We start from the raw sequence: 11,834 nt of genomic DNA on the forward strand, positions 1-11,834 counted from the left end.
CGCCACGCCAGCTCTCTGCCGCCCGCCCGCCGCCGCTCCACCCACGTCGTCGCCATCTCATCTCCACCCCAGCTCTCTGCCCCGCAACGAACCGGGCCCTGCCCCGCCTCGGCCCCTCTTCGAGCACGCCTGGCCACGGCTCCGGCCAGCCCGCGACCCTGCCCGTCCGGCCCTGGTGCTAGCTCCGGTCGGCGGCCTTCTCTGCTTCTCCGACCGACCACGACCAGCCCCGTCCCTCCCGTCCCCTCCATCGTCGTGACGCCCCTCTGCCCGGTGAGCTATGCTCTTTTTTCATTTTTCCTACTGTGACATTCATAGTTTCATGTTTATTTGCTGCAAATAACTACTATGTATGGACATGTGTAACTTATCTTCACAAAGACAAGTGATGTAATTGTTAGCATTGTTCTCTTCTAGATTTTATGTCCGTTAGCCTAATATTTGTACCAATATGATATATAATGGATTATGACAATATATGCATGTGAGATTAATGGATGTTGTATTCAGCCCCTAAGTCTATTCACATATGCATGCAAAACAATTTTTTGAGTTGATGTTTGTGTCGTGTTCTTTGAGTTGTTGACGTCTAGAGATGGCATGGATAGGAGGTGGAGCTGTGTCTAAATCCTTGCTATGTGACATTTAGTTTCTAAAATAGTTGTGTGAGATGTGCTCCAAAATTGGCATATGATGAGTGGTTATTTAATCATGATGATCTTGCTAAAAAAATTGACGGACAATATTGGACACTTGACGAAATATGATTTTTATATAGTTTAAAGTGTCAATGCTTAACCTATTTTTTTGCACTTGGTCGAATTAACAGGATTTGTGGTGTTCCATCTTCGTGGAGTGACGTCGACGTTGGAGGTGTTGGTCCACGATCGTCCCTCCTTTGATCGACTACATCCTCTACATCGGAGGGTGAGCAACAATTCCATGACCTCGTCCACTTTTTTTCCATGTCACTAGATTAAATTTTCGCATCAAGTCACGTAACCTAGGTCTCTCGTCCGAAAGGGTTGCATCGATAAATATGCATTCAATTGCATATTTATCACCGCAGCTCTTTCGGATTGTCTAGCGCTTTCCACGGACAGCCCGAGGATGTGTAGATTGGATACGTTGTTCATGCTCTACCCCGTTTCGAGACAGGATTTCGGCGGCGCCTCCCTGTTGTTCTCCGGATGCACATTCTCTCGGCATTTTGCCGAGACGTGTATTTGGAGAACAGCGGGGAGGTGCTGCCAAAATTTTGTCTCGGAATGGGGTAGAGCATGGACAACGTACTCAATCTACACATTCTCGGGTGGGATTAGGACCCATCTTTACCTATTAGAGATGTAGGTGGATTAAATGTCGATTCTCGTCAACCTTGTAAAAAATAAAATATTGATGACGGCAAGACCGAGGAGCACCTGGGGTCTTACATTCATCACTATCAGGAGTTGCATCCGGATGTTCCTGTTGCTGAGGTCGCCCAGTCTCAGATCGACGACATGGCGGTGGTGGCCATCCAGGGGAAGAAGAATGGCTGGTATCCGTGTTTCGACGGCTTGATCACTCCTTCGATCTCGTACACACAGCTTCGGGCTACCAACCTGAGCCAGTTAGAGAGTACGGGGCGTTCACAGACTCCCTTAGCCCGCCAGCATGCTGTAAGTACTTCCTCTTTATATTTTTCTATCTATCATTCTAAGTTTATTTTCAGCATTGCTCACTTAGAAACAACCTAAATTATGTAGGCATATAAGGAGTTTGTCGAGCATAGGAATCTCGAGGTGCGGGAGTACCTGAAACGAGTGAAGGCAAACGATGATTACAACCATCAGATGATGACGGTTAGTTTTGCCCTCTTAAAACCAAGCTAAATTTTTGCACTTTCATTCCTTCTAATCTTCTAGTTTGCTTGTTTAACTAACATTCAGGCTATGTTGGCGTCTTGGAGTAACCGCACGAATCCACCACAAATGGGACCCCCACCACCACCTGCGGGAGAACCCCCACACGTGCCCACGTTCGATGAATGGGTGGCACTAGGCAGTGATGGTCCGGTTAGTACATTTGCCTAACTACTGGCAAACTAGTTCTCGTTCATGAAACACTATCATATCATATTTACCGTTAGAATCTTTTCTGAAACATGTAGGGGACCGGTGGCTCGACTCCTGCTCTGTCGACCCCAGTCACTCCGATCTGGTAGAGTGGTGGTGGTCGCGATGGCGGTTTTGGCGGAGGTGGTGGTGGTTTTGACGGAGGAGGTGGTGGTTTTGGCGGAGGTGGTCTTGCTTGGTGATTCCGTGCATGTGGCCATCGTGCCATGCCTTTCATATTCCTACTTTTATGATGTTTCATGTCTTGCACTACTTTTATGTTCATGAACTTCCGTCGGTGATGATCTTTAGATGATGTGATGAACTTGAGTATGTTTAGATGATGATGGTGAACTTGAGTATGTTTAGATGAACTTGAGTATGTTTACATGATGAATTGTCATATTTCTGCATAATTTCATATTGTTCTGTTTTGAAATGTTGTCAAATGAATTGGAAAAGAGAAAACAGGGGGAAAAACTATGCCTACGGCAAAGCCGTCGGCATATATACGCCCAGGAGTTACCAGGGCTTGCCACGTGGCACATCTATGCCTACAGCAAAGCCGTAGGCATAGCTGAAAATCTATGCCGACGGCTTTTCCGTAGGCATAGCCCTGCTGCCAGGAGGAACCAGGAGATGACACGTGGTAGAGATATGCCTACGGCAAAGCCGTCGGCATAGATTCATCTATGCCTACGGCTTTTCTGTAGGCATAGCCCTACCACCAGGAGTACCACGGGTTGCCACGTGGCAGAGGTATGCCGACGGCTTTGCCGTCGACATAGCTCTGCAACGTGGCATTGCGTGATTCGTCAGCGCTTTTGACGGCGCCGTCCGTTGCCGTCAGACGAAAAACACTGCCGACGGCTATACTATGCCGACGGCTGACATCAGGCCGTCGGCATAGGCCCCTATGCCGACGGCTATACTATGCCGACGGTCTGACAAGACTATGATGACGACATCTACGCCGACGGGCCTATGCCGACGGCAACCGTAGGCATAGATCTATGTCGACGGCCTAGGGGCCTATGCCGACGGCCCATGGCCGTAGGCATAGTCCGCGAGTCCGGTAGTGAGGAAAAACTGAAGGAGGTGTAGGAAGAATGGGTGTGGTGGTGGGAGTAGTGGAAGATGCGGCTGCAAAAGGAAAAAATTCTTCATCAAAAACAACGTCGCGGAAAATATAAATACGGCCAGTTGATCGATCAAGGCACTTGTAGCCTTTGTGCATAGAGCTATAGCCCAAGAATACGCACTGTTGGGAACGAAAATCGAGTTTACGATTATTGTATGGGCGGAGGTTCGGCCAGCATGCACATCCAAAGGCACGGAGAAAAGTATAATCTGGTTTCTTGTTAAGAAGACACGTGAGTGGCGCGGTGTTTTGAAGAACACGAGTTGGCATGCGATTAATTAAATAGCAAGCGGTAATGAAGGCTTCGTCTCAAAAACGGATTGGGAGAGAGGAATGAGCGAGGAGTGCGCTGTCGGTTTCAACGATATGGCGATGCTTGCGTTCAGCGATGCCATTTTGTTGTGAGGTGTGTGGGCAGGATACACGATGAGTAATGCCTTCCCGCTGAAAATATCTAGATAGGCGATGGTACTCCCCACCCCAATCAGACTGGACAGTTTTGATTTTGGTATTAAGCAAGCGCTCAACATGTTTTTGGAAGGTGTAAAATGCTTGCTCGACATCGGATTTTCTCTTGAGAAGATAAATCCATGTGAAACGACTAAAGTCATCCAAAAAACTCACATAATATTTGAAGCCTCCAACAGAGGTAATAGCAGGTCCCCAAACATCAGAATGAATAATTTCAAGCGGAGCATGAGTAACATGACTCGAATCTCGAAAAGGTAATTGATGGACCTTAGCTCGTTGGCAAGCATCACAAACATTATTAGACTCGATCGAAGGTGCACAACCAAATTTATTTGACCTAAGAACTGACTCAACGACACTTTTGGATGGGTGGCCTAATCTTCGATGCCAAAGATCCGAGGAGAGCTTGACACCGGAGAAGGCGCGATGACCAGACACGATAGGTGAGGACTTGAAGCTTGGCACCGGATAAAGACCTTCACGACATCTACCGCGAAGAAGAACCTTCCTTGTTGCTCGGTCCTTTAGATAAAACAAGTGAGGATGAAATTCAGTGAAAGCATCATTGTCAGAGACTAACTTGTGCACGGATAGCAAGTGTTTGTTTACACGAGGAACATGCAAAATGTTGCGAAGATAAAGAGGTTTGAACGAGCCGGAAATAGTGGAATGACCAACATGTGAGATAGACAAACCTGCCCCATTGGCGACGTGCACCTTGTCCTTGCCACCGTAGCGCTCATGGACGGTTAGGCGGTCGAGATCGTTCGTCAGGTGGTCGGTGGCACCGGTGTCCGCGTACCAATCCATGTCCATGGAGTAGGAGCCGGTGTTGGCGACGTTGCTGGAGCGCTCGCGGTGCTCCTCCGGCTGGTACGCGTGGTTGAAGCGATTGCGACAGTGAAGCGCGTCATGGCCGAACTTGCCAGACACCTGACACTTCAGGTTGGAGCGCCCATTGCCGCGACCACGCCCGCCACGACCACGAGCTTGTCCGCCTTGCCCGCCACGTGCACCGCTGCCACGTGCTGCAGCGTTGGCAGAGGGATGGATCTCTCCAGTTGAGTTCTGCTGCTCAAGACGAATTTCAGCGCTGAGAAGAAATGCATAAAAGCTGCTGAGACTCACGGGGTCATCACGTGCCGTGATCGACGCAACAAGAGGCTCGAACTCAGAGCCCAGCCCAGCGAGCATGTACCCAAGCACCTCGTCATCAAATAGGGGCTTGCCGATGGAGGCCATGGCATCAGCGAACCCCTTCATCTTGCGATAGTATTCCGACGCAGAGAGGTCGTTCTTCTTTAGATTAGAGAGCTGGTACCTTAGTTGCATAACACGAGCTCGATTTTGTGAAGCAAACATGTCATGAAGAGCAGTCCAAACTGCAGCAGAGGTTGTCAACTGTGTCATCTGACCAAGAATATCCTCAGTCATGGATCCTAGGAGAGCAATCATCACGAGCTGGTCTTGCTGGTACCAGTGAAGGAACTCCGGGTTGGCCACCTCGACGGCTGCCTCACCGGTTCCTTGCATGATGGTGTGCGGTGGTGCTTCCACGGTGCCGGCGACATAGCCATACAGGACGTTTGCGGCAAGGGCAGGAACGGCCTGGGTCTTCCATAGCAGGAAGTTATCCCGCGTGAGACGGATCGTGATGAGGTTGGCGAGTGACGTGACAGAGATCGGAGCTGAAGAGCTGGAGCCGGCAGCGGCGGTGCCGGCCATGGGGATAGGATCTTTTTGCTATGTATACCAAGTCAGCTAGATGGAAATGCCGTGATGGCTTACACTAGTATTGCTCAGTTTATATACATCAAGTACAGGTTCAGTTACAGCTCAAGCGATGGTGGATAATTAAGAAAAAGGTCTCTAGACCTTCCACATTCTAGCACTAAGCTATAATGATCATAATAGGCAGCACTAACTGAATCCAAAGGATGCGTTGCTTAACACGACTTGGTGTTCATGTTGCTGTCGAGGCGCCGGCTTCTTGTACGGATGATCGTCGGCGTTCTTGTGACGAGATGTCGAGGCCGATCTCTCTTCTCTCCTTCTACTTCTTCTTGCTGCGCGAGTTATGTGACCGTGGTGGCTGGATGTGGTCGATGGATTTGTGGATGTGTTGCTGCGTGGATTTGTTGTGCACGTGATGGCGGCGGCCGTGGTGGCTGGGTGTCTCTGCGTGCCGGGCAGGACGTGGTAGCTCCTGTATTTATAGGACGGGAGGGCTGGACGTTGTACGCAGCCCGCCGCTGATTTCTTCCTTCTATTCTTCTTCTTGATGTCCAAGTCCGCGCAAAAAAAAGGAAACAAACCGATGCATACCTTGTTTCTTCCAGCATGCCTTTCAACAAAAATCAACGAGATCGGTTGAGTCTTTGGTTTTCCTAATGTTGAAGCTTGCCAATTATGCGAGCACACACCGGCTGCTCCCGTGCATGTAACTTGCACCGGGTATTCGGATATGTATTTGTGCCCTTGCCGACCGGCCGTAGATACTCAAATACATACACATATGATGTATAAATACAAAATGGGTATTCGGATATGTACGCACACGAGCTTGCCGGCCGGTCGAGACACCCGAATACATACACATACAAAGCTAGACTACTACATCTAGCCAATGTGCATGTGGCCAGGACGTACGCATGCACACGAATTTCTTGCACCAACATTTCATGCACGTGCATGTGAAAGAACGTGGGCAGCTTGCCATTCATGATTGTGCCATGCTAAATGAATTTTGCCTTTGTATTTATAGCCTGCATAAAAATCTCATTAAAATATATATATATATATATGTATTATTTTATGCAACAGTGGACAAAAACTCATCAAACAACAATTTAGTGTTGGTTACTCGTATTCCTCAGCTTTCCATTTATGCATGTCTTTTGTGTACACAACTATTTGCACTTTATGAAGTTGTCCTGGATTGTGTCATATGTAAAATCTTATATCATGAGGAATGGCTTAAATTCTTAAATACACTTTCTGCCATTAGGTGTATTTGCTATGTGTATTTAACTTGCTTATCCCGTGATCAATCTAAGAAAAAGTAGCTCATTCCATAGTCTCACTTTCCCATACATGTAAGGTAATCTATGTAAGATTTGTTATTACATATCATTTTTTTAGGTCTGTGTTGCTAATACTAAGTAATAGGTTTACATATATAGATGCAAAAGGGGGTGAAGAAACCAGTATTTTGCCAGCTCATGTGGCCAAACTAGCTTTTAATGAGAGTAATGATAGAGTGGGAACACAAGTTATAGAACAGAAAGAAAAACGGTTGATGTATGCTCTTTGTGTTCTATTGTGTTTTTGTTTTTTGCGATTCAATATGAGAAAATCTGTTTCAGTGACTGGTATGACACACAATGATATTTCCTAGTGTTAGTTGGACAGGAACATGGGGTGTCCGAACCCGACTCGGATTCGGGTGTCTGACTCGGCAATATAATTTTGGACACAGCAAATGACATTTGTTATACGAACGTGTATAATATCTGATATTGATTCATACTATCGCGTCCTGCCAAAAAATGTAGGTGTCCGTGTAGAACTGCTTCTGTCTACTTTCTCTATGTATACGGCGTAGCTGTGTCTGCTCTTCCTTATGATGTTCTGTGTTGACACAAGCATTATTTCCCCCCTCAGCAGAGGCTCTAGTATGGTTTAATTAGCTCTGCATTTACACTGCAGGAAACTGAGAGTGAAGATGATGGTCTTGATGTTGACGTGGGTGATGATGAGCTAGAGGAACCTGAGCATGGACATGAAGTTGATGTACCATCTGAACCTGAGGTTAAAGAATCTGCTCCAGTGCCTGTACATTCTAAAGACACAGAAAAACAACTTTCAAAGAAGGAATTGAAGAAGAAAGAGCTTGCAGAACTAGATGCTGTTCTGGCCGAGTTGGGGATTTCTGAAAATGCTACACTGGCTGACGTCACGAGTAAATGTATGTAATGTAATCATGCTATGACCTATACAAAATCGATCGATCAACCGTTCTTTATCTTCTCGTTAAATGTTTTTGTGCGTGTGTAATCTTTACTAAACTGACAAGTGTTTGATTTTGGTACTTTTCAGCTGAAAGAAAGCCTGATGGACAGAAAGGAGATGGGGATAAGAAGGGTCTTCCTGTACCATCAGAAAGCAAGACTTCGAAAAAGAAGAAACTAAGGAAGGAGAAACCATCTAAGGATTCCAAAGACCAGCCCAATGAAGTGGATTCCAGCAAGGACCATGGAGAGGCGGCCGATGATACAAAGTCTGGAGAGGAAGCTACCGCTGTAGACTTGAAGGAGAAGATGAAGAAGATAGCTGCATCGAAAAAGAAAAAATCAAGCAAGGAGGTGGATGCTGCCGCCAAGCACGCTGCGATGGAGGCCGCCGCTAGGAGTGCGAAGCTCGCTGCTGCAAAGAAGAAAGAGAAGAGCCACTACAACCAACAGCCCGTGCGATAGACCGCCTTCATCTCGAGCTTCAGTATAAGCAGCGCACTTGTTGGATCCATTTGCATCACGTGATGCATCTTGCCTTGGCAACAAATAGTGGTGCTCTCTCTGCTTGCTTCAGATTACTTAACATGAGTATATGGACCATACCTGCTGTCATTTCTGTTGGAGCCCCATTTTCACCTCTGGTATGGAGCCAATCAACACTAGTGGTTAATGAACTTCCAGTTGTATTATCAGCATGCACAGTTCATAATCGGTAAGCTAAGATTGTGCTATGTTAGTATGTTTCATCATGCATTGTCTGGATTTCTGGCTGTGGTTGGTATTCTTAGTTTCTTACCCTTGTCATTTGCACATACTCAAAACCCACCAGATGTTGCCTGGTAGGATACATCTGCTGCCTCAGATGTATTGTTCTCATCTGTGCTTTTATGCCTTATCATTTGGTCCTGGCATTGCTTTAGTTATATGTACTGAAACGATTTGGACGTGGATTACGCAAGCTTAGTGTATGCTGTCATGGATCATAGATCAAACATCTTGGAGGAAAAGTTGAACGATTCTTCATCCGACGTGCAGTAACCCAATGGCAGATTCGCTTGCTGATCGGATGAACTTTCTTTCATTGACAACTGATTAGTATGGGTTAGGAGAAACTAAAAGCAACCACACGAGTATTCATGCCACTCCCGACAAGCAATTGCACAAGAAATCCATAATATAGACTAATAACATCTCTAGCAGATCCCCTGAAACTCAAATTTGAGGAGCAAAAGTGACTTCTGAGAAAAAATGAGTCAACTAGCAATTTGAACGAAATATGAGTTTTTGATTCCCAAAATCAGCCCCACCTCTCTTAAATTTCGTCTGCCGCCGTTCAGCAGACTAAAACTCCCGCAGCTCCTCCTGCCCACCCTGACGACACTGCCCTGCTACCCGCCACCGGCCGCCCCCTTCCCCGATGAACATCCGAATGGGTGGGCCGTCCGCCACTGCACCCTTGGACACCAACGGCGGTGCTGGAGACCCACCAGCGGCTACGAATTCAGCGGCGCAAGCTCCAAAAAGGCGGCAAAAGGGGAGGAACATCGGCAGCAAAGCGTCAACGACAGACCCTCAGGCACGACCACCTTACTGACCTTGGTGCAACGGACCGACAAAAGGAATTGTTCGCCGACCGAAAAGGCGGCTGTCAACACAGCGACGATCGCAAAGAAAAAGAAGAATGCGCCTGGTCTACGTACCCTCGCCATGTCGCGGCTCCCGCAAGTGCCACCCCGCCTCCTCCTGCCACGTAGCCAACCCCTCCGCCACTGTTGTCCATCGATGGGATGAATTCGTACACTACAAGTTGCGATGGCGACATGCTCAAAAAAATGCAGATAAGGTGATTTTCTTCGCTTTCCGTTTTATAGTTTACAATTTCTTAGTATAGTGATGCATTGTCCGATATTTGTTGGTGCAATCGAGTGATCCTGAAGGTTTTGGTGATTGTTGGACAGAAACAGTGACTAATTAATGTGTTTGCTAGTGCACATAAATTTAGAATTTGGAGAAGATTGCTAAAATCTTCGGAGAACTTTGCTATAAACTTTTGAGATAGTTATCTACGCAGCAGAGAAGTTTGCTAGCTTTGAGGAGTTTGCTATCTAGACTTTTTTTCTAGTGTGATGCTTAATCGAAATTACATACGAACTAAAATGAGTGAGCAAACAAATTAAAACGTGTCTTATATACATCCGACTAAAGAAAAACTAAGAATGTCCTATATTTGTGAACAAAGAGAGTAGCATATTTCTCTTCACATTCACGCATGCCACCTCATCATATAAACATGCATTGAAAAAAGTCCAACTCAACATTCAAACATGTAGGGATCACCTTAGTAACTATATACAATGAATTATATATATTTTTAATTTTAATTTGTATATTATTATGTATCCAAACATTCATGTCTAATATATTGCAACCGATCCCATGGCAACGCGTTGGGTATCGTCTAAGTACATGTTGCAGTCTTGTAGATTTTTCCGTATGGTTTAAATTTTAGTACGTTGTTTTCTAAACGCCACTAACATTCAGATTTAATTGACAACTGTACATATACTGATTTTTTGTTACTGTATCATACTTCTACGCAACACGCGGCTTGCACGTGCCCGGCGAACTCCTGCGGCGCCCGGGCGCGCGCCCACGACGGCGCCGCCCCGTTGGTTCCAGCCTCCTTGTTGAGCACATACACGGCCTGCTCACCGCCGTGGCGCCCGGCGCCGATGGCGGCCACGCGGCCGTCCCCGATGGCCACGATGACCGTCGCCGCGCGCCCGTCCTCCGGTACCGGCGCCACCGCCCGCCACCCGCTGTCGCCGTCCCGCACCGCGAGGTGGCCGTCACGTAGCATGTACATGGCGCCTGCCGCGGACGGCGCGGCGCAGCACGTCCCCGGGCACGCCCCCTCGTTGACTATCCTGTCCAGCACTGGATCCCACGCCCAGGCGTCTGTGTCGAATGCCTCGCCGGTGCCGGTGAACCGGCCCTGCGCCTCCGTCGGGTACCCGCCAACCACGACGAACCTGGCGCCGACGCGGACCCCTCTTGGCTCGTCCCGCTCCAGCGCCATGTCGGGCAGCGCCGCCCACGCGTCGGCCTCGGCGTCGTATGCCGCCGCCGACCGCAGCGCGTTCTTCTCCTCGTCGTGGCCGCCGGCGACGAACACCCTTCTTCCGGTCGCCGCGCATGCGAAGAACGACCGACGCGGCCCAGGCATCGGCGCGCCGCTCCGCCACGCGCCCTCCAGGAAGTCGTACACGTGCACCGTGTCCGTCGGCGCCCACGTCTCAGGGTCCCAGCCGCCCACCACCACCAGCTTCCTCCTCTCGCCACAGGCCACGGCGGCGAGCTGGCAGAAGAGCGGGAGCCCCCGGCCGCCTGGGAGCGGGGGCAGAGTGGCCCACCCTCCGTCGGCCGGGTCGTGGAGCACGAGCCGGTAGGAGTTGGAGAGGGCGGCGGACGCAGCGTACTTGCGGGCCGGGCCGGAGGCGGCGAGCGCGGGAAGGGCCTGGGCGAGGGCGAGGATTGGGCGGGCATGGCCGTTGGCCCGGCGGAGGCGGCCGTAGAGCGGCGACTCCACCTCCGCCTTCCACTGCCGCGAGGTGCGGCGCGCTGCTGGGAGCTGACGGAACCCCACCCGGAGCAGGCATTCCCGCGCCACCTCCTCCGGGAGGCCCGGAATCAGGTCACCCATCTTCGATCAACCTCAACCGATGCACAACCTTAATTCACTCACTCCTTCAAACGAAAAGAACCGATAACAATCCGCTTCTTGCTCTCTGGTTTGGAACCCTACTACGCAACGAGAATCAAGCAGTGAGTTGTGGGTTGTGGCTGCGCTGAGCTGTTTGGGGACGCGGCGGGATGGCGCGCTTTATACCGGAGAAAGCAGCATTTTTTAAATTTATTGTACAAACCAGGGGGGTTGCGCGGGAATGCGAGAGACGGTTTTTCGAGCGGCGCTCGCCATCCTGATCCCGTATCATATGCGGAAACAGCTTGCCTTCAAAAAAATTGGTCAGGATGGAGACGTCGCCCTCTCGGCCCGGTGGCGTGCGGCATTACAGTACAATGTAATTGCTCCGTCCCCAGTTTCGTGCCAGG

General features: G+C 49.1%; 2 protein-coding genes across 2 annotated transcripts in view; one reads left to right on the plus strand and one right to left on the minus strand.

The window, feature by feature from the left end:
* Window positions 1-8,212, plus strand: part of LOC123130557 (serrate RNA effector molecule homolog) — a 37,293-nt gene extending 29,081 nt beyond the window's left edge. Inside the window, exons 2-3 of the mRNA XM_044550430.1 lie at window positions 7,417-7,675; window positions 7,807-8,212. Coding sequence (XP_044406365.1) covers window positions 7,417-7,675; window positions 7,807-8,183 — 636 coding nt within the window. The 3' untranslated portion in view covers window positions 8,184-8,212. The remainder of the gene's footprint in view (window positions 1-7,416; window positions 7,676-7,806) is intronic.
* Window positions 8,213-10,305: 2,093 nt separating this feature from the next.
* LOC123130558 (F-box/kelch-repeat protein At1g80440-like) lies at window positions 10,306-11,534 on the minus strand. Its single transcript, XM_044550432.1, has one exon. It carries the CDS (start codon window positions 11,422-11,424, stop codon window positions 10,306-10,308), a length of 1,119 nt encoding a protein of 372 aa, XP_044406367.1. The 5' UTR covers window positions 11,425-11,534.
* Window positions 11,535-11,834: the final 300 nt, after the last annotated feature.

The sequence above is a fragment of the Triticum aestivum genome, chromosome 6A, assembly GCF_018294505.1.
Source record: "Triticum aestivum cultivar Chinese Spring chromosome 6A, IWGSC CS RefSeq v2.1, whole genome shotgun sequence".
Classification (NCBI taxonomy): Eukaryota; Viridiplantae; Streptophyta; class Magnoliopsida; order Poales; family Poaceae; genus Triticum; species Triticum aestivum.

Excerpts from the sequence above, each read along its gene's own strand:
- LOC123130558 (XM_044550432.1), bottom strand. The coding sequence starts at position 11,424 with ATGGGTGACCTGATTCCGGGCCTCCCGGAGGAGGTGGCGCGGGAATGC.